At 45.3% G+C, this 23,656-nt stretch overlaps 1 protein-coding gene across 1 annotated transcript in view; it reads right to left on the bottom strand.

The window, feature by feature from the left end:
• Positions 1-3,171: 3,171 nt before the first annotated feature.
• DRC7 (dynein regulatory complex subunit 7) overlaps positions 3,172-23,656 on the bottom strand; it is an 862,568-nt gene continuing 842,083 nt past the window's right edge. The window contains exons 17-18 of the mRNA XM_069654252.1: positions 4,449-4,588; positions 3,172-3,750 (exon numbers count right to left, since the gene is read on the bottom strand). Of these exons, the coding sequence (XP_069510353.1) occupies positions 3,660-3,750; positions 4,449-4,588 (231 nt within the window). The 3' untranslated portion in view covers positions 3,172-3,659. The remainder of the gene's footprint in view (positions 3,751-4,448; positions 4,589-23,656) is intronic.

Raw genomic sequence — 23,656 nt, 5'->3', positions numbered from 1 at the left:
TGTCAAGCTGGGTAGGGGATTGAGTCTTCTGTCGAAGATGTATAAAGGTTTATTTTTTTGGCGTGCGAGCAACTTGTTTTGTTTTTTCTCTTTGTATGCGTTTGTTTGCTTCTCCTCACATTTTTACCACATTCTGGTCAATGCTTCTTGCACAATGTAAAAGAAAACTGCATTGCCAATGGCGCTCAAATAAATGCCATTTCTACGGAACCACTGCATAATTTGCCACCTCATGATCTCATAGTGGCTGGAGATCATGCCAGCAGTCTGCATAAATTCACACATGCTTCTGTTTATAACACACCTTCCGGCCCCTGGCTGGGGACAATTTGCACCAGCATGGGCCCACACTCCTCTTGGTGTTATGCATGAGAAAACAAACTTGGCAGTAGGAGAAATCTGCAGCACTGCGTTCAGCAACCTCTTCAGGTGACGGATTAAACGTCCACATGACATGTAACCCAAATGTACACTTCCATAGTGCACCACGACAAAGTCTACATTTATAATGGAGGCCAAATAACTGCAAAGCCGAACCATCCCGCCGGAACGGTAGTCACCCTGACAGCCCCAGAAAGCGTCCACTCCTTCCAACCTGAAATTACCAGCAACGCCTCTTTGCACACAACACCTGTGCAGATTGCGCACAAAGTTATCACTGACGATAAGCATTGTGCGTCTCTCCATCTCCACCAACCTCACGACACAGTATTGGGAGGATATGGTACCACCCCTTCCTGGCAACCACACCTTAAACACCTAATTGCCAATTTCCCACAATTCCATTTGCATGACCAGCATGCTCATAATGGCAGAATGTGCCACGTGTGCTTTCCCATCTACTGTGAGGGCCACGCCCCAGTAAAGTAGACACATTGCTTCTTCCCTCTGCAGTGGCATTTTTGCAGTGTTCCCTCATTGAATTCTGTCAAAGTATCACACACGCAAGCAGCTATCACATACAAAACCTCTGCATTGCAAACTATCATTTCTGTACACCACTCCATATTTACTGTTGCACACTGTTAGTGCACGTTCCGTTTCATTCCAAAATCCATCCACCATAAACTTCTGCTAAAAAATACACGATTGCAGCATGCAGCATCCACAAAGATCCTGAGGCTTACCCAGCACACAATTCGCCATGCACACAACAGTGCAGCGCTTGCCCACACCCACCATAACACTATGGATACACGCATGCGACCATGTGGACAGCTAACAATGTGCACAAACGTTACATACATACTGGCACTTCTGCCCAACTCCCCCACACCATAGAACATCCATTCACGAAACTGTGTCACAATTAGCAGAATCCACAAACATACCATAGCCTGCACCCCTACCCACTGCCATTCACAAACTCTTGTGTCGCTGGCAACCTAAGCACAACAGCTTCACAACATTGGGCCGACTTCAATAAATCTGCACGCAGCACACTAACCAAGCACATATAAGCTGCACTTCAACCATACCCACTTCCATACTCACATTATATACACACTGCACCCTGTAGCCACACTGCACACCTTCTCCCTGCACCATCTCCTACCGCACACCAAATACTGTAGCATGTTGCAACTATCACCACAGCCATGGAACGCACAATATACTATTTTCAACTCTCTTGTGCTGCGGTAGCACGTCTACAATGTGCTCCACACCCATTCTTCAAACAATACCACCATGTGCCTCATACACTGTCAACCCTACATTGCTGCAGTGGGTGTACACCTTGCAAACATTTCCTGGCACCTTAATGCATACATGCATATCAGCATGCCACCAGCTACCACTGTGCACATACACTGTGCATATAATTCTAGCCCACCTACTGACAAACCCAACATTGCCCTGCCAACCTCTATGTGTAACAAGAAGAATATTACGGTTGAGAAACTACTCCCCCTTATCCTCCCGTTACTGAACTCGGCCTCCTCCACTTGCTCGGACCCTACTGCCCTAGTTGACACCTACAACCGTTCCATGTTAAAAGCTCTCAACACTATTGCCCCACGCAAACAAAAACCTTGCAACCATCTTAATTCATGGTTCACCCCTCACCTACATGAACTGCGTAAAGCAAAAGGAAAAGCTGAGTCACATTGGAAAAGCTCACCTACACTAGTAAATAGAAATAACCTTACAACCGCTTCCCTCATGTACAAAGAAGCTATCCTAGCGGCCAAAAAAGAAGTGTACAACATTAGGATCACACAAGCTCAATCCAACACCAAGGAACTCTTTAAGATCCTTAAGGAACTAGAGTCCCCAGTTGCTCCATTGGATACATGCACCCAGGACGCTGAATGGTGTTCCAATATACAAAAGGCACTACTAAACAAAATTGCCTTGCTCCAAGCAACTTCAATAAATCTGCACACAGCACACTACCCAAGCACATATTAGCTGCACTTCAACCATACCCTCTTCCATACTCACTTTACATAAACACTGCACCCTGTGTCCACACTGCACAACTTCTCACTGCACCATCTCCTGCTGCACACCAAGTACTGTAGCATGTTGCAACTATCACCACAACCATGGAACACACAATGAATGCTTTTCAACTCACGTGTACTGCTGCAGCACATCTGCAATGTGCTCCACAGCCATTCTCTAAAGCTCACCACCCAGTGCCAATGAGACTTCGGTCCGCGGAGCAAACAGGGAAATGGGTCCGCGCAGCGGACCCAGATATCACTAATATTTTGGGACATGCATTTCAGTCCTTTGCAACAAAAGTACTGGTCCAATTTCCACCAAACACACAAAAGCAAGCTTTCTGACCCAAGTCCTCGTTCCTGCCGCAAATTTGTGCAAATCCGTCCAGCCGTTCGGCCTGTAGGCGTGCGCAGAGTTTTCTCCATTCAGTCTATGGAAAAAAAACAAATTTTGGGACCTCTGCTATAACTTTCCCCCTGCATGAAACCTCACCAAAGTTGGCGAAATAATTTTGAGCAGCCCATATGCTTCTTTTGCAAAGTTTGGTGAGGATTCGTCCAGGGGGAGCAAAGTTATAAGCTGCTGAAAAAGTGCTCTTCCTATAAATTTAGCAACTTAACCAGAACTACACGCCTGCTACCGCGGGCCCTGTGATATATTGCACTATCTCTCCTCACTCTCCCTTTATCTCTCTCTCGCTTTCACACATACAAACACAAACTCCCTCAATAGGTTTATTGTCACTTGTTTAATTTCTGAGGTTATCATCTGTGTATTGTTTCGGAATCCATCACCACAGGATTCAGCTTGCTTTCGAGAGCCAGTCGTGATAGGTTACTTTAATCCCTGGACAAGTGGTCTGACATTCTGATCAAGGGCGTGAGCCACCCTCGAACAGCTGCACATCCTTATGGTGGACATCTAGGAATTAAAGAGGTGCTCAAAGTGTCATTGTGTATGGCATTAAAAGATCAGAAGGTGTTCAAAGATATGTCTGTCTCTGTAGTTGACATTAAAAGCCCAGTAAGTGTTGAAAGGGTTGCTTATCTTTTTTGCCTGGCACTGTGAACTTAGTGTACTTTCAAAGATGCACTCATGCTGGTGGCTGGTATTATGATCTCAAAGGATGTTCACACGGTTCAAGTTCCTGGTGGCTGGTATTAGACTCCCAAGTGCATTCAAAGAGTTACAAGTCCTCGTGGCTGGCATCAAGCGCTCAAGAGATGCTCAAAGAGCCGCGGGTCTTTGTTCAATTTATCTTCCAGTGCTAGGTATTTCATTGGAGCATTTTCTTTGTGCCTGAAGTGAGAAAAAGTTATGATGAGAAAGAGGCATACAGGATCTAACTTGTATAAAGCAAAAAGAAGTGGGGTATAATCAAGATGGAAGTAGAATGTTTAACTTTGGCGAAATATGCACTCTTCGTTCAAAAATAAACCTTAAATCATAACGGTATGGGTTTCAAGATCTGTTTGGCTGTTTCACATCACAACGCAATACTTAACTTTTGAATTGGTATATATTATTTATTTTCAAATCCTCTCAAACAATCTCCCACCTCTGAACAGAAAAGAAGTATAAACCATGTGTTCAATAGCAGTATCTGAATTCAGAAAACTCTAGGCTTTCCCACCCAGCCCATGGTGCATATACACATGTTAGTTTGCCTCCCTCCACTCTTCCACTCCTGTTGATCCCGCCCTGCCCGAGCGCTTCATCCTCCTTTGGGGATCACTATAGATGAGTGGGTTATAAGTGCATAATAACAAAATAAATAGAACAGAATTGTGTCCTGCTCTACGCATGGATGTTCAGAGACTCTGCATTGACTGGAGGTAGGATAGAGAGGCACTTTTGGAAAGGAAGCCTGATTGGCTCTCGGTTGCTTGAAGGAAAGGGGAGCTTTTGGGTTGGGACAGCAAGAAAGGACAGTTTTGCATGCAGGTGTGGGGACTTTAACAGGAGTGAAGGGTGTTTGTTCCCATTTAGATCTTTACTTGGCAAGTCGAAACTCCAGGATGTGTATCCGGAACATGGCTTCAGAGCAGAAGGCCAGATATGCTTCCTCATCCTCCTGGGACATGGACATCTGGTTCTGATGGTACCACTGCTGTTTCTTCTGCAGCTCCTGTGTCTCCTGTACATGGGGAAGAGATGGATGGACAACATCAGGGGTCAAACGACAATAGAGAAGTAGAGAACTAACCGACAGGGTGAGAAGCACATGTAAACTGCAAAAGAGAAGTAAAGAGAGGAGTGCAGTCTGAATTAGTAGTACTCATCTTAAGGAAAGACAAGTAAATCATTGATTTGTGAGAAATGCAAGCGCCTCATACTTAGCATAAAAGAGTGTTTGCCCCTTTTCACCTTAGTACAGCAGGCACAATTAATGTTTGCATAACTATAGGTTATAGGCCTGAGCTACTAGAACCTTCCACTGAAACTCCAGTGTTAAAAAGGAATTTTAAGGGCCTTATTCACAGATGCCTTTTATAATGGCGAAATCCCATTGGAAAACACTCTGTGAATCAGGCCATAAATGTCTAATGTGTATTCATACATTTTTATTGCATTGACAGGAGAAAAAGGGGGCCTGCGCATTAGAGCATGTTTACGATAAACAATGAAACCGTATTTAGTAAGAAATGTACAGGTTTTGGGGTTGGAATCCTGTTGTACAGTGGCGCTGGATCTAGTGTTAGCCTTTTTCATTTGTAGTCATCCAAGTTCAGTCTTCAAAGATAAGAGACACCCTTGTGAGCTTTGAGATAGGATATATATATATATATATTATACCATATGGTCAGTTGTACGTTACTTCAGAAATAGATGCACTAGTATGGCATTCATCTCTGCGTATATTTGCTGGATTTATGTAATTAGCGGTTTGCTTCTGCTTACAGTGCCGACACGTGTTTCAACCATACATTTTTCTAAAGGCATGCATACAGTTGCTTCCTGTCCCATAGGGGTCATGGTCAAGTAGGGTCCTATGTGGGTAGCTATGTAGCTTCCGTGCCCGGCGGGGCAAAAAATGAGCAGCTTGGTCTCTCAGTGATCATCTGGTTGGCGACGAAGTTAATTTAGCTTATTTAGTAAGAGTCCTTTGTTAAAGACAGAGAAATAGCATTTCATATATTAGAGCAGCAATCAGCCTCAGAAATACGTTTTTTGGATGTGAGAGATCAGGGACGTCATTTCACCAAAATGCCAGGGGAAGCTGAAGTGACATCACATGACCATTGAACTCAGATGACATCACAAGAAGTGGTGTCATTTCACCCCTCCCCAAAGTGACATCACCGGAAGCGATGGAACACAACTGTTTACCCTTTGACAAAACAGGAAGTGGCATCACATAGCATTGTTTGTAAGTATACTAAGAAAAATATATACATTTCATACAAGAATGGATCACCATATGTATCGGCCGAAAAAAACATGCTATAACTGCAACTTGCAAAAAGCAAAATACATAGCCCGAAATGGATGCTTGTTTTACTCTAAATGCGTTTTGGAGGATTTTGTCTGCATTGTGAATTTGAGGTATTTAAGACATACTAAATTAGGGACTCACCCCCTGAAGTGTGCCTGAAATGAACCTTTAATGAGTCTAGCAGTTATTGTTTAGAATTCCAGAAAGACAAAATATTTGTTATTCCTATTCTTTCTTATTTAGGGTCACTACTCAGAGTGTTACACTTGTGGAACCCCCTGTTTTTTTAAGAAGCCTGAACAAGGAAGTCAGCCACTCTAGAAATAAAGAGGCACATGTCATTGGCCACAGTCCAGGAGCTTCAATTTGTGTAAAAATCTTGTATTTTTAGGGGTATTATGGGAGACCAAAGGGGTAGCAGGGGAGACGTAGGGGGTCACAAGTGTGACACCTAGAAACCCCTAAATGACGTCTCTGTGAGAGACTATGGAAAGAGTGAACAAGCTTTTGTAGATGTGTCAGACAGACACAAAAACGTGATAAAAGAAATACGTCGTAAAGGCTTTATTAGTGTTGTCACGATGGGGGTCATATAAACAAATATTGGGGATGGGGTTTATTTACAACTAAAATGTTTGTTCCTATATTGGGACAATCTTAACAAAAGCTGTCTGCATTGGCTAAACTGGAAGTTGTCAAGATTCATCCCTCTTTCCCCAAAGAATCGAACATAATTCTTCAGTCCCGGAGGGGAGATATGGAGAACCACCTATGGCGTCTACGGGTTTTCTCTCCAACTAAAATAATGATGTTTCCTCCCTTGAAATAAAAGATGTAAGGGTGGGCTAAATAAAAATATTAATTTGAGTTTTCATTATGATCTTAGTGTGCTAGTGCTGAGTAAGCTTCTTTTTCGTGACCACTGTGGTAGTTCAGATGAAGGACGTGGACACTCTGAGGATATTTCAAAGACGGGTTTCTTAAAGAATCAGAATAAGACCTAACTTTACCAATTACTATGGTGTGTTCCCTACCTATCAAACTAAGGTGCTCAACAGTCAACTGTGAATGTCCCAAAGGATAAGTCCAAAACTAACCCTAACTGACCCTACCACTATTCTAACAGCTAAAGACAGGGGAATGACTCCCTTCTCCTGGGGTTTGCTTTTTGCAAATCTCTTCTTCTTGAATCTCCTAATAGGAGGGTTTTAAATATTCTTTAGTGACTTCCTTAACCAGTTTGTGTAACTTTTTCAAGATTTTATTAGACTTTCATTCTTTCTCAAATATTGGTTTCTTTGACCGTATTAATGGGTTTTGCGTAACATTGGTTTCCTGTTTCGAATTTGCCTTCTGGGTGATTATAATTTACTTTGTTCCTACATAGTCCTTCTTGTCTTTTACAAACTCTAGGGGTTTCTTTATATTTCAACTCATTGGACCTCATCATAGCCTTGCCAGTATCTGAGTGGCATTACCGCTACTTGGTCCAGCGCAATTAGTAAGGCAGTAATTCCCCATTTTTAAGAGAGTCCATAGGACTTTATGGGGATTTTCGGCACTATTACCGCCAGCGATAATTGTGCTGAAAACGGGCAGAAAGCTAGAGATTAACCTGCAGCTCAGAGCTGGAGATAAATCTCCAGCTTTCCGGGCAAACTAGGAATTGGGCAGAGCGGTATTGTGGGGGTGTATGGGAGGAAAGGTCTCTAGGACCTCCCTCCCCCTGCATTTCCCTCCTACGTGAGGCCTATGACTCGCCGGCAGCCATCTATGCACCTAGGCCCCGGATACGAGATGGCTGCGGGTCGATGCATGGGGCTGCACGACTTATCCCACAGCATAGTATAGGCTCCATTTTGTGATACGCCCAGACTCCATTTTGAACATAATAATCTAGGCCTCAGTGGCACAAGCAGCCTGCAGGGCCGCAGCTCTCCCCAGCCGAACGTGCACAGCGAGCCAGCACTTCCCTCACCCTCCTCTCCTTGGCGGCTCAGCTGAAGGCCTGTTCTCATGGGAGACTAAGCGCGAACAAGCTACATTACAAACACTATCTTTCACCTTCCGCAGTACATCATTGACCTGATGATGACCGGCCCAAAGCTGGGGTCTGAGAAAAGCAAAGGTGCCTCTATAAATCTTGTCCTGTCCTCTCGCAGACCCCTGCATCTATAATATATGTTGTGAATAACCCCCAATCTTGTTCTCCGCTTGAAGTGCCAGACATGTATGCTAAGCCCGTGTGCCACCCAGTTTCACCCATGCTGCTAAGCCATCTGTAAGGACGATAAATTAGCCTCAGGTCCATGAGATTGATTGTTCATATTGAAATAAGACGGCCCTCTCCCATCCCAGATCACCCACACCTGAAGTTATAAAATATATATATATATATATATTCGAACCTGCCATTACTAATCAAGGATTATTGTTGCTGCACAATATTTTAAAACAATGTGTGATATCCATATGACCTCTATGATTTCCTAAACATATACAAGTCTATAACTAGACCAGTAAGTGTTGCAATATGTATGGGTTTTTTGAGGTATTCAGTGTCGAACGTATTAAGTGAGTGTCTTTTGAAGTATTTGTTTATTCTTCGAGCATTATGTTACACAAGCCAGATTATAAGCAGAATGTTGCAGACTCTTTCCTATGCTAATACACACGCCAACCTGTTTCTACCTCATCTTTTTAATGTCAGTTTTTCTTGTGTGTCCCGCGCCCAAGTGCAAAACCTTAGCCCTGTGAATGATGTGAAGTTAACAAGAACTTTGTTGATAGAAATTATTTTACAAACATGGTACTCATAATACACGAAAATGTGTAATACATACAATGTTCATAAGCTTGCATGGTCTTTGAGATATATATATAAGTAATTAGACTAGCATAATCCTGTCTCTCATTTATAATGATGTGCATGCAACCCTATAACGTAGAGATGCGAGAAGCCACAGGGCCTTCTCTCCCTTCCCCTGCAGAGCCACGTACTCAGCCCCCGCCCTCCTCCCTCCCCAGGCTGGGCTAGCAATTGAAGGCCCCTTGTTTTACTGATGTGGAGTAATACAGATATACCTACTCGCCTTCCTGCTGAACCCGCATAAGGTATTCGCCTTCCCCAATGCCCCCCTGACACACAATGCCACCATAAACCCACTTTGTACCTCCATGCTCTGGTTGAAAGAATTATGGGCAGCAAGCCCCCACGCCCTACCGCCTTTTTGATGTACCAGCTATGTGCCCCCTGACCCGATAGTATTCTAATTCACTCCAACCTCGACTGATCATGGTGGCGGTTTATTCACTCTTGTACTAACATACTATAAAGATGTCTCCTACTAGATCTAACACAGCAGAATGATAAAGGTATCCTTACACATGCCCCTCGATAAGACACCTGGAATCATGAAGCTGCCCCTTGTTCGAATAATGTTTTTATGATGATGTATTGAGAGCACCTCGAGTTATGTGCTATTTCTCTTGTGATGTTAGATTAACAACTTGTAGGATTTATAAGACAACTTGAAGCAGGAATTAACAATGAATGTGTATGTGTGGCCACAAGGGCAAAATGTTAGTGCAGCCAAGATGTATAAACTCAAACAGCTCCTGACCTGATATTCCACCCTGATGAGCACAGGTGACCCACAAGCATCATCATGACACCATCCGGAGTCTCACCAATCAGGAGCGCCGACCCTACAGAATCTATAATGTTTATTCCCCTTTGCCCAATCTCATCGATTCATGTAATCCCTAGTTCCCACATCATAATGGATTTGTAACAAAATTTAGATGTTTTCTGATGTTTTGCAGAGCGCGCTCGAAGTTTGCCAAGTTCTCTGTTTGACCTAAATTGGTTTGGATAAAACCTTTTAACTTCACCCGCACTTGGTCTTGGTCTCATTCCCATCTGGGGTGTGTCAATAATTGACTCTCATTGTGGAGTTTTAATGCCTTTTTGGGGTATGCTCACTTTCAGGGGTAATAGTGTTACTGTCGCATTTGTACCGCTCCACCCAACCCCTCATGAGGCCTCTCTTTCCCTTTCTTCAATTCTTCTTAATTCTTAGTATTTCTTCTGTTCATAGGATTCTCCTTCTAGTTTTTAGTGTATGGGCCTCATGCTGATATGCGCGGTATCCCGGGAGTTATTGTGCCGGGATACTTCCCAACGCTATTAGCATTACGACAAATTGCACTGGATCCAGAGTTGTAGTGGAGAGGTAAATCCCCATTGCCATTGGGTGCCCAATGGGGGTTTCTTGGCGCTATTAACGCCAGCACAATTAGCGCCAGGTGGAGCAGTAAATGTGGTGGTAATAGTGTTATCACCACATTTTCCGGGTCCGTCAAACTCATGAGGCCCTATGTCTTTTGACAGGTATAGTACTCTGCCATTCTCCTCAGGCATTTGTCTCTTAGCTTTAGATTCTCTCTCAATATTTATTGCATTCAGGTTTCTTTCATTATCATCATTCTACTTTCTTAATTTCCATGTTATGCGAGTAGGAGAAATACCAGAATGACTGGCGGCCTCCTGAACCACCCGTTCTCCCCATTACCTTGGATTCTCTGGGACAATGTCTCCGGCACCTTAGTTCTCTTGTGGTTCATGGTGTTCTTTGGTTTCTCCGCTTCGTTCACTCCAGTGTCCCACGTTCGATGCTCTCCTTCTGTTTCGTTATCCTGCGGGTATACGGATGTTATGTGGTTTTGACCGCTTAGTGGTTTTGACTTTGTTTAGTGGATGGCTGGCCCACCACAAAGTCTCCAAGGTCATGCCACCAGCATTAGCTTCCAGGTCTCAAATTCTCCAAGGACGCTGCGTGTCCAGCTCTCTGCTTTCGACTCCAGAACAGTTTCCAAACATGTGGACTCCACGGATTGAAGAGTCTCCTCCCCTCTCAGCTGTTATGTTGCCCTGGGCCTTCCCTGGAAGACTTTCGTGTCTCTCTCCCTCCGATTGTTGCAGCGTCTCTCACAGCTCCAGTCTTCTCGTCCCAGTTAAATGGGGATTCCTATTTAAAGTGATATGCTCTCCTTCTTGTTGACAATAACTTAAGTTCGTTCTCTCTTCATACAAGTCTCTTTATTGTATATTCTTTTGTAGATCTGATAGTCCCAAATAGGCCATTTAGGGGTGTCTTTTAGGGAGTTCCTCACAGGAGTGGGAGTCCTTGTCCCCAGATGGGGAGTCTCTCACGATGAGGTCTGTTAGGAACTCATGGTGTCAATAGTAAAGACAGACACAAGTGATCACAGTGCAAGGGTGTTTAATAAACTGTAAATGCAGGGTGAAAAAATGCCTAATCCAAACCTAAATCTAAGATGGGAGCAAGCTTCGACCATCAAATGAAAATAACGCAGTCCTTGTGGCGTTGTATCAAAATAAAAGGCCCTATACTGAGAAAAACCTATTGCCAATCCTTACTCTTAATACGAAAAGAAGTGTGGGATAATGTTTTCAATAAAGATAGAAGTGTTCACAAATAATAAGTCAGGATGTGATTGCCAGGGGTCTCCGTTCCCCACGTTTTGAGGTCGGGGCAAGGCAGACCTTCTGAGCACAGCACACACTCGAGGTTTCCCAGCACAAGCCAACAGTTCCGTTCCAACTATCAGGTTCTTTGATGGTTAAGTCTCTTTCCAATAAAAGTTTCTTGCCTTCGAGGGCCTGGTGTGTTCAACAAACAAACAAAAAAGTTCTTTTCCACATACAGTTTGGGTGATGGCTTCACTCTTGGGTCCTCCTCTTCCGGGTACGGACCCCCTCACTAGTCATAGTCAACAAAACAACTAAACAGTTCCTTTTCTCAAAATTAACTTTGGGTGATGACTTTTCACCGCTGGATCTGCCTCGACTGGGCTCGGACCCAACTGACAAGGAGGACAATTCACTTCCCCTGGTCTTCCAATACTTTTTGCATGCAAAAATCTTAATGTCCTTTTAAACAGTCCTTCGGGCTTTGATTGTTGGCTTCCCTCTTGCTGACTTTTACAAACAGTACACTGTGGACACCCTTTAGTCGGGTTCACTTCGATCAACACACTATTCTGGTTGTCTGCTTCCCTCTGCCGGGTTCACTCTCGCCAACATTTACACACAGATCACTGTGGGCACCACTTGGTCGGGTTCACTTTAATCAAAACACTAAAAAACACAAAACACACGGTTCAAGCGCTCATTTCACCAAGCAGGATTAATTTCCCTTTCTTTCACAATCATCTGCCCGTCAAAGACTTTTGACGGGACAGGGGATTTTACAAGACCCTTGTATGACCACTTTGACCTCTTCTCACATTTTCTCAAGGCCTTCTGGTTATGGTAGTCTCTACCATCAGGTAATCGCAGTGCTACAGATAAGATTTTGAGATGGAAGTATTTTACTCCCGATTTTTAAACTTTGAGAGTAAATGTGATTTTAAGAGAGTAAAAATTACTTTTCTCCTTTGCAAGAGAGTAAAATGTATGTGACATCTAGTCGACGTGTGCAAAAACTCTATGGAAATCATTACTATGCTTTCTGCATTGTGACAGAATACAACTTTCATTATTTCTCTAAGGTCTGGCCATTTGATCTCACCTGTATATATTTAAATGTTGAAATCACAAAAACCTAGGCAATTATATAGTAAAGCAAACATGATTTGTATTGTGTGTTTTGAGGTTCGATAGCAGAATTGTCTTTTGATGTTTAATGAAAGTCCTCATTTCTTGGAGCTATTACAACCAAATGGTATGCCAATGTTATCATATAGCAGTGCAGAGAGGTAAGGTCTGAATTCTATATTTAATCTAATGGTCAAATGGTAATTTATATAGCGCTTTTGTTAAATATGTTCTATGTACAGCGCATTATCACAATTATTACCAAACCAAAGTCGGTATTCCTTTATCGACCTCGAAAGGGTGAAAGGCTGATTTGGACTTGTCGGTGTTCGAACCTACAACCTACAGATTACGCACAGATTGCAACGAGTGCTGAACTGGCTGAGCTATCTTATTGGCTAACATCCTTCAGAGGTTGGTTAACTGAGTATTGACTGAGGTATAATAAATCACAGTACCTAGATGTTGGACGAACCATTTATGAAGTGCTACATTAAGTTAAATACCTATCTGGATTATCACAGGGACAGATTTTGCTGAGTTTCTATTTCAATTACCAATGTAACTTTCATTCGTTTGTTTTTGAATAGTGCGTGCATTTCCTGGAGAGTCAGGTTTTGGATGTTTTAATTGTAGTTTTGAAGATTTGAGAGGCTAGAACACCTGTGATTGGTGTAATGACAATCACTCACCCTTGAGCAAAGACTCTGCTGCCACTGACCATTTATAGTAATGTGCCCCATTGACTGCAAGGTTGAATGGATGTAAACTAGACTGTGCATAGTCATCATTTTACACACTGTTGTTATAATTAGAGGGTAAATTAAATTATAAGCTTAAAAATGATGTGCCTCTGCATGATTATGCTCACAGCACCGGAACAAAATACAATTGTGCAATAATGGTTTGCTTTCACTGGAAACAAGCATAATCTGTTACAAAATATTAATTCTCAATTGCAACTTAGTTTTCCATCTTATTAACTATACAATCGTAAAATTCTAGGAAAATATGCACAGTGCTTCTGAAGCTGAATGGAAAGAAACCATTGCTTTTATCACAGTGTGCAGTTTCTTTTTTTGAAAGGCTTCAGAGAGATACATTCTGTTTCAGAGGTGGCTTGTAGAAACAAATCAAAAGGAGCCTTCTGGTTTCTTTCAAGTAACCTGATCTTTGCACTGCCCCCTGCTCTAAACCTGTGTGTAAATATACACAAGAAAATAATAAAGCTGTCGTCTTTGCAAGATTTTCATGCGTAAAAAGGCTTACAACGCACCTTATCTGGAGGCCTGGGTAATCGCCAAGAGTTTTCTGCGTGAGCACCCACGTGGTGCCGGCCCCCTCTGTTGCTGGTTTTCCTCCTCTTTTCTCATTAGTTCCTTTAAACCTTTCAAAGTTCAAATTTGCTGTTGGCCACTTTTCGTTCAACACAATTCGGTTTCTTATCGACTCTCCCCTCGACTCACCGGCTGTGATCATCCGCCTCACTTTCCTTCTCTTTGGAGTCACGGTTGGTACCTCCAAGACAAGCGTCTCTCCCCGACTTGGTAATCAGCAGGGGACTGTCTCGGGTACCACTGACACCTGCTGCAACACACGCTGGCCACTGTTTGCAGTCTTATGCTTCCGTCGGCGGAGGCTTCACAGGCGTTGATTGGGAGGGCAAGGTCGCTTCTCTCCTTGTCACCCTCTCGGTATGCACCGTCTTTCGCCTCCTCTTGAACTCCAGTGCTGAGTTAGCTCTCATGTCGTTCGGTCTGCCTTGCTCGTCGTGTGCTCTCATGCTCCACCTTTTATCACTGTGGGCAAGGGAAATGGCCGTCAGTTGTGTGTGATTCTGGTCAATTGCCTGACCTTTGTATTGGGACATTGTCACGACCCTCAGCCCTGATCCCCACTGGCAAGCCCATTGGCCAGGTGGAATCGGGGCTCGGATCATTAATAAGGCTGGACATCCACTCTTCAGACCCTCTTGGGGCCAGTCCTGGCACCTTTGGCGCCAGGCTCATCAGTTAGGAAAGGCATCTGCTTAAGGGACTACTTTATTTAGGCTTTCAGCCAACATGTAGGCATCCACATAGCTGGGTTCCTAGAACCAAGCTATGCGGTCTAGTGTTTTGGGTGTGGTGGCCTGGGGACTACTTTACAGTGGCGATTTAAACCACACCCGAACAAGACCACATGTTTCATGTTACTTTGCTTCTAGCAACGTGACGCTCACTGTGTCCAGCTTTCTCTCGAACCTGGTGAATTCCGGACCTGCAGAAAACAAAGAACATCATTAGCAGCAGAATCTTACCTGCAATCTTCATCCTTCTCTGCTCGCAGCTCCTCGGCAGCTCTGTTGGAGGAGTTTGTGTAACGCTCACCTGACTCCCACGGGGGCGCTGGCCTGGTTCGCGCTGCTGTGGCCTCGTCTAAGGTGATGCGCAGGGTTCGGAAGACGGACTGGACCGGGCCCCAGATCTGGCTTGTCTGACTCGCAGAAGTATCCTTCTGTAGATGAGAATAGGGGGTTAACTGTCTGCGGGGTAATGCAATCGGCCTCCCACTTACCCCATTCACCCTCCTCAAAACCCTTCTGTGCTTCCCCGTAGCGTCTCACCTTAGGGTCTGGAAGGACGAGCTCTCCATCCTGCTTCTGATGCAGGGGCGCGTTGGTATCCAGTTACGTCACTGGATTTTCGGATGGGTGAGAACCAAACTTGCTTGGCTTCCAGGTAAGTTTTTCTATAAGTGGTTCCCCTTGTGTCCATGCATTAATGTTCTAATGCTAGTGTCTTTTTCCCCATAGGGGCCGGGGTACGGAATGCCGGGGAACAGGCACCGACCCGAGGTGAGCGGTGAAATCCTTGTGGAAATCAGGTAAGTCTTTAATGAGTGTTTTGGTAATGTCTTTTCATTCACTCATTAACGCTGATGTCTTTTTCCCCTTAGGGGCCGGGGTCCGAAAATGCCTGGATGCGGCGCGGACCCGAAATGAAAAGGGAATGACCCAACAGGTAAGTCTTGACATGGAGTTTTAGCTTCCCTTTTCCCTTCTTTCTCTCACCTTTGTTCTTGTCTTTTTCTCCCTAGGCGCGGGGGCGCGACTGCGAATCCGGATGGTCGCTGCTGAACATGGAGGCGCCCTGTAAAGGTGAGTAGAATGCGGCGCTGCCGCGATCGATGCGATGTGCTTTTAAAAATAAATGTCTTCCTTTTCAGGATTGTCGGCAAAATGTCTCTGGGATGCAGATTTAGCAGGTGAGGCCTTTTCCTTCTTCTGTTCTCTTGTTCCCTTCCTTTGCAGGTGATTCAGGATGCTGGCAGGTGTGGCAGAAGTCAAGATGCAGGAGCAGACACGGTGAGCGTCCAGCTGCTAGATGCAGAACAACGCGAAGCACGTGTGGCTGATCGGTGTGGTTTAAATAGCCTTGGAAGAAGTTCCTAGAATGTGTCCTTCCTCCAATCAGGTATGTATCCTTCCCCGACCACGCCCGGGTGGTAAATGAGTCCCACAGGTAAAGTAGTTCCTTTCAGGCCTCAAGGAGGCCGGGGTTCCTCAGCATGGTCTGCATCAGGTAAGTGCACCCAAACACTTTCATAATGAGCCTGGCGCCTATGGCGCCAGGACTGACATTTTCTATGAGCCTGGCGCCATAGGCGCTAGGACGCTGTCCAAAGGGCCCCTATAAGGGGTTGCTGGGACCTTCCCCGGGGACTTGATGTCCGCTTTCGGGGATGCAGGGCCTGAGCCGGCTCCCCGGGAGCGGGCATCGTGACAGTTTGCTGCCCGGATCGAAGGGACCTGAGAAAAGGAGAAAGACATCATTAACGGAGGTACCAGAGACATTACAAACATAAAAGCGCTTAAAGACTTACCTGGCTGGTTGCTTTTCAACCGGCACTGCTCCGGAAACTCCATCTGCGCTGGGAACTCTCCGCGACCTACGTAAAGAGAAAAGCACAGGTCAGTGAGGACAAGGCATCGCTGCGCTATGCAAAGCGCCTCCTCACTGCATCATAGCGCTATAGCGTGCCATCATCTCCTGGTGAGAACCAGCACATCCTGTTCTCCCAGCGGACAATCCGCGCTCCTAGAGGAGATAAAAAGAGACATTAGAACAGACAAAAGGCATGCAAGAATTACGACGTCATCAATCGTAATAAGACTGAAAGACACTACAAGGGCCGCAGTCAGTGAAGTAACTGGACCGCCAGCGCCCACAAAAGACAACGCGCCCTTGCCCAGAGAGCAGGACGGAGAGCCCACCGATTCTGGCAACCAGGTGAGAAGAGAACCTGGAGGGGCTGGAAACATAAGGAGGTGGGGGATTAAACTACTTACCTTGGTCGCCCAGTCCTGATATAGGGCCTGATCACGACTTTGGCGGTAACGCCGGCGGTATTACCGCCGGCGGTATTAGCCCTAATGCCGAGTTCAGCGGTAATGTAATTCCTCATTCCCCATTGAGCCCATTCGGGAATGCCCCATTCCCCATTGGGATCAATGGGGAAAATTTGCGCTCTTACCGCCGGTGGATTTCCCGCCGGCGGTAATAGCGCAAATATTCGGTGGATTTCCCCCCAGCCAAGAGCTGGGGCGAAATCCGCCAACGTCCTGATTTGGCAGACCCTTAAATCCGGCGGTAATAGCGCGACCGCCAGATTTAAGGGTTACCGCCAAAGTCGTGATGAGGCCCATAGTCTTCATTTTCCAGGCGGAACTCCCTCGACACCGAGACCAGCAGGGAACCATTGGGAAGGGCATCGACGACCAGCTGGCTGTGTGGCGTCCCCGTGGATACCAGGTGAGCGTAACAGACATGTCAGGTAAACGCCTCTGGGGCTAGTCTGTTGTCTTTCATGTTGTGCGAGAGTGTTCGTGTCGGTAAGGGGGATTACAGTGTTCGGTTATCCTACAGGGTATAGAGAGGAAGAGGTGCTGTATGGGATTATGGTTCTTGTCCTGGGGTTTGGATAAATTCGGAAGAATGAGATTTGTAGGGGTTGTGAAGAAAACGGGAAAAATCATAATTATTATCATGGAATAAACAAGGGGGTTTGTGGTAACGGTAGAGTTTTGTCCGAGCAGATTGGGAATGCAGGAAATTATAATCAAGAGGGATGGGAAAGAGAATAACTGGGAGTATTCGGGTAGGATGGGGAAAAGCAGGAATTCTGAGAGAGGTGGTTTCTGGCTGTAACTGGTTTTGGGACTCCAGGGGATTTGTTATATTTGTACAAGAGAGGTTTGACGGGAGGAAGGGAGGTAGATGTATTATAGCCTACAAAGGCCTTAGGTATCTCGTCCTCCTCTCCTCCTTCGGTACAATACTGCGTCTCACCTGGGAAATTTCCCCTAACATACACCCGGGTTCCCCTACCCAGGTGTTACTCCCTCTTCTGTCCACCCACAGGGTTGAGATCTGAGAGCGCCAACCCTTCCCTGGCCACCTGAATAAGGGACTCCTGAGGTCTATTTGGGAGAAAACCCTCAGGTTTCTCACAGTTCCCTCTTGCTTCGACCCTTGGGGAGGCTGTTGTGGAGCGTGCTCACCTACCTACCATCATGGGGGGCTCCCCCTTTGGGGAGAATGGACAAATTCCCTAGATTCATCACACTACATATTGCGTCTTTACGCTTCTTGATCCTCAAGCACATTCTCAAGGATATAGCACATAGCCGCTTCTTTACTCAATTCCCAGGCACTGAGATGTAGGTTCTTGAGGTGAGGGCAACTGCATGTTGTTAAAACCCAAATCCATCAACAATTAATCCAATAAGCAACCTCAGGCAGCAAATGTAGAGACAAAATGTATTTGTATACAGCCGTTTCAGAAATTGAGAGGGAAACTAGCATGGTACCCCTGTCCCAACTATGTGCCCCTTCCCCGACACAAAAAATGTTACAGGGTTTTACTCAAGGGCAATGAGTTAGGCAGTATTCCGGCAGTAAATCTGTCAGAATACCGCCCAATGGAATTACGATTACCGTCACTTGGTCAGGCAGATTTACAGCTGGATCCAGTTGGAGTCTATTGGACTCCATGGGGGATTTCGGCAAATTACCATGGCAGTAAATCTGCTAGTGGTCATTCCGTTGATTTTCGGTGGAAAGAGAGCACAGTTACCTCCAGCATTGTGCTGGAGGTAAATCCCCCACTCCAGGGCCAAAATAGTAGTATGGCAGAGCGGGAGGAGTGGCAGTAATTCCGTTATCACCACTTTTTTCCCGCACTGCCATACTCGTAACAAGGCCAAATAAGCCTTAAACCTGTATTACATTTAGTCGGTCACATTAACATCAAACCTCCTAATGGAGCATCCCCAGACCCTAAAGTGCAAGGCTTTACAGCACCATTCCAGACCTGTACTATTCTACTTGGCCTACCACGTAATACAACTCACTGCCTCTAGCGGGTTTTGCCATTATTTGCAAAAGACCTGATCCAGCATCTAGCTCCAACGTGATCCTTATTCTGGTTCTCAGTTGGCTAACACACCTTCTTATGATGTTGCGGGCGTGCTGCTGGAGGTACCTGAGCCTCAGACAGGGGTTAACATCATGATCACATGGCTTTATGGATCTTTATGTGTGTCCCAACCAATCACATTCCTTATTAGTGTACCTCCCCATACATAGCTGCAGTCACCAAGTCATCACCCAGTGTTAGCTGCAGTTTTTCTCTGTCCCTGTCTCATGTAGCTCTGTGACAATGTCATCATATTATGTCTCACAGATAAAGAGAGGGGAAATGATTTGGAGAGGGACTCTCTAGCCACCTTCTTCCGCCACTGTACTGCCTCCAGATGGCTCCCAGTTCTAGTCGCCTGCTTTTTTGGATTGAAGATTTCCCTACATTCTTTGGGACAGAGTCAGGCATCTGACTCAGGGGTTCTGTGTGTTTTCATCAACCACAGTTACTGTGACTACTTTTTGTTTGACTCTTGTTGGTGGTCTGAAAGCTTTTTTTAACTAATAGAGCGGTCTCCCATATGTTCCCCTCACCACCTCCTAACACACAACAATTCCCAACTCCATAGCCCTCTTAATCATTTGTACTCTTCACTTTCTTTAAATCACTGGGACGAGTATAATGAGTCCCTTTGTACTTTTCACTTTCACTTCCTTGAGGTATTCCAACCACTGGGACAAGTGTGAGGAGTCCTGTTGTGCTATTCTTCCTGCTCAATTCCCCTCCGGTTCTGCAGCTACTCCCAGTACCTTCATTTGGTCCGGATGGCGTCAACGGTTCTTCCTGTGGGGTTGGGCTCTATCTTGAAGCTCGAACACTTCTAGCGTCTCTCCTTTATTCCTGTTTCAATGTGGCGCTCTGTGGAGCCTGTTACATTGCGGTCTCATTGGCGTTTGAGGACCATACGCTCCACCTCCTGTGGGTCATGCCTTTCTGGTTGCCAGGGTTCCCCCAACCGAGGACCTGCCGGACTTCCTGGGTTCTCACTCTCTCCAGGTTTGAAGCTCCCGGGCTTCTCCATCATTGTACGTTGGTCTTTCTTTCCTTTTCATTGGGAAGTGCTGGGTCCTCCAAAGCGTAGACCTGTAGTCCTTTGTCTTTCTTCTTGAGCATTCCTTGTTAAGCGCTCGATCTTCTTCGTCCAAGTATGGTCAGCCACTGAGTAATATTCATTTTCTGCACATTCTTCCTCTTCTCAGTATGCCTGTCTTTCTGTTGGTTATGTTGTGCGATGTTACAATAACAAACAGTGACTTGTTTGGGACGGTTCTTAAGAAGCTCTGATGGTATTAGTAGCTCCTCCTTAAGGGGCTTTGTGAGTTCCTTGATGGAACAGAAGTCCTTGGTCTCCAAGAGGGGAATCTCTCCATGTGAGGTCCCGCTTACCGCCAACCCTAATGGGAATGTTGCATAGTGGGCTGTCCCCCTTATCTTCACAGGGAAGGGCCCCCCTCTGGGGAGCAGTGAAGATATTCTGTGAATTGCACACAATACATATACAATACATATATACAATCAAAGTATTCACAACACCTGGGACGAGTATTATGAGTCCCTTTGTACTCTTCACTTTCTTTAAGGTATTAACAACCACTGGGACGAGTATGATGAGTCTCTTTGTACTCTTCACTTTCTTCAAAGGATTCAAAACCCCTGGGATTATGATGAGTCCCTCTGTACTCTTTACTTTTTTTAAGGCATTCACAACTACTGCCATGTGTATGAGGAGTCCCATTGTACTCTTCCTGCCCTATTCCCCTCCCGGGTCTCCCGCCGCTCCCGTTATCTTCGTTCTGTATGGTTGGCATCACTGGTACTTTTTAAAAGTTATTCACAACCACTGGGACGAGTATGATGAGGCCCTTTGTACTCCTCACTTTCTTTAAAGTATTCACATCCACTGGGAAAAGTATGATATATCCCTTTGTACTCTTCACTTTCTTTAAAGTATTCACAAACACTGGGACGAGTATGAGTCCCTTTGTACTCTTCACTTTCTTTAAGGTATTCACAACCACAGGGACAAATATGATGAGTCCCTTTGTACTCTTCACTTTCTTTGGGACGAGTATGAGTCCCTTTGTACTCTTCACTTTCTTTAAGGTATTCACAACCACAGGGACAAATATGATGAGTCCCTTTGTACTCTTCACTTTCTTTGGTATTACAAACACTGGGACGAGTATGAAGAGTCCTGTTGTACTCTTCCTGCCCATTTACCCTCCTCTGTCTCCTACCACTCCCGTTACATATGTTCTGTCAGGTTGCCATCACCAGTTCTTCCTGTGGGGTCGGGCTCTCTCTTGTAGCTCGAACACTTCTAGCATCTCTTCTTTCTTCCTGTTTCAATGTGCAGCTCCCTGGACCCTGTTCTACTGCAGCCTCTGTGACGTTTGAGGACCAGACCATCCACCTCCTCTGGGTCACGCCACTGCCTTGACATTCCTTTGGCATACACGGATTGGCTTCCTGCCCTCTCTGTATCTTGTCCCTTCTTGGTTGCCAGTGTCCTCTCGACCGAGGACCTCCCAGACTCTCCTGGTTTCTCGCTCTCTCCAGGTTTGAAACTCCCGGGCTTCACCAATATTGTACGTTGCTCTTTCTTTCTTTTTTGGGTGAAGTGCTGGGTCCTCCGAACATAGACCTGTAGTCCTTTGTCTCTCTTCTTTGAGTGTTCATTGTTACTCGCTCAATCTTCTTTGTCCCAGTATGGCTGGCTTCCAACCACTGAGTAAGCTTTATTTCCTGCACACTCTTCTTCTTCTCAGTATGCCTGTCTTTCTGTTGGTTATTTTGTGTGCTGTTACAATAACAAACAGTGACTTGTTTGGGACGGTTCTTAAAAAGCTCTGATGGTATTAGTAGCTCCTCATAAAGGGGCTTAGGGAGTTCCTTGATAGAACTGGAGTCCTTGTCTCCAAGAGGGGAATCTCTCCCTGTGAGGTCCTGTTTACCACCACCCCTATGGGGAATGTTGCATAGAAGGCGCACCTCCCTAGCCTCATAGGGAAAAGCTGCCCTCTGGGGAGAAGTGATGAGATCCGTGAATCGTCACAATACATATTGTGAGAAACTTGAGGGTATTCTCACTTCCACTCCCTTGGGGCCTTCTGCGCAGGTAACCAGGGAAAGGTCATTGTTCTTGAATCCCAACCCTGGAGGTGGAGAAGCGAGGCAGGATCAGCTGGGTGGAGGGTCCTTGGGAATTGGTAGTTAGACATACCCATGCGAGTCGCAGTATTTGCCATGCCCCCTCCAAAAGGAACCCTCTATTCCAAAGACAGTAATGGGATATTGTTATCCGTGTTCCATTAATCAAGGAAAAGGTATAAGATACTATCAGTCCAGATGTACCAGAAAAAGGGCAAAAAGGGATAAATATGAGTTGGGCGAGACATGGTATCCCCATTCCCCCCACAAAATGAACCCTCTGTGACCTTTAGGGGCTATTACAAGCCAGCTCCCCTCATCTTTCCACATATGACTTTTGACAGAAGCAGGATGAGGAAGAGGCGCCTTGGAGTTATGCACAGTAACATTTACCACTCTGGTACTGAGACGAGGAAGAGATCCTCAAAGGAGTACCATTGAAAAGACCAGGCATGTCTTGTTAACAAGCCTAACTATAGACGGTAATTATTGGAAAGGACACACACCCTTTACACAACTCAGGTGTATAAAAGGGGTGTGTGCAGGAAGGTGAGAGAAGAGAGACGAGGTGCTGATGGTAGCCATGGTGAGCCATCCTGCAGCTGTAGAAGCAGGAGCTCCATGGCGCATAGGTGAGGAAAAGGAGGGAGACCAGATGAGGGGCCATATTTCACTGAAATCAAAGGACTGCTCATTCCCCTGTGGTGCTGCAAGAGTGTCTGAGGGGCAGAGAAAGACCCCCTGGAAAAAAGCTGCCAATTTTGTGGCCTACATGATATAGAAGAGCACTTCAAAGTGAGCCTGTGAGTTTTTCAGAGTGGGAAACCCGGTGTTACTGTAACCACGAATCTCATGAAGTGAACTGCTATTGTCAATGAGGCCAGAGGCTGGCACAATGTAACAGAGTGGTTGCGTGCCTTGTGAAAGGAACAAGCATGTTTCCGAAAATCTCAGAACGTGATGAACTCTTCCTTTTTGAACTTATTAAGTTTGTTGAAGTGGTCGCGAGCCTGAAAGGAATGGTTTGAAAGTCTTCAACAAAGGAATTAAAGTATTGAAAAGCAACGCATATTGAACGCTGAACAAACACGGAAGTTTGACCTTAAAACAGACCAGTAAAACGTTGAATGCTGAATGCATGTTATTCACTGAACAAACTTGGGTGAATGCATATTGAATATCAAACTAAAAGGGAAATGTAACATTGAGGCAAACCAGTAAAACGTGGAATACTAAATGTATGTTGCACAACGAACTAACTCAAATCATGCACATGAATATAATTAAGCAACATAAGACTGCTTTAAACTCTGAACTGCAACTGAATAACATTGAATGATTGTTGCACCATAAAGAAAGCCTAAACAGTGAACCTTAAGGAGTGAACAAAAGTGCGACAATGCTGCCATTCAGAAAGGAATGTGTGACACATGGTGGCAGAGCCACGGACAGCTAAAGAGAAACTAGAGTAGCCCAAAGAGCACACCCTAAGCGTGGAAAGCCATAAAGGGAAGCATGTGAGAGAAACTTGATAT

The sequence above is a fragment of the Ambystoma mexicanum genome, chromosome 1p (genome assembly GCF_040938575.1).
Source record: "Ambystoma mexicanum isolate Mex_15411 chromosome 1p, UKY_AmexF1_1, whole genome shotgun sequence".
In the NCBI taxonomy this organism is placed as follows: Eukaryota; Metazoa; Chordata; class Amphibia; order Caudata; family Ambystomatidae; genus Ambystoma; species Ambystoma mexicanum.
The sequence above is the reverse complement of the archived record's forward strand: the minus strand, read 5'-3'. Positions and strand labels throughout refer to the sequence as shown.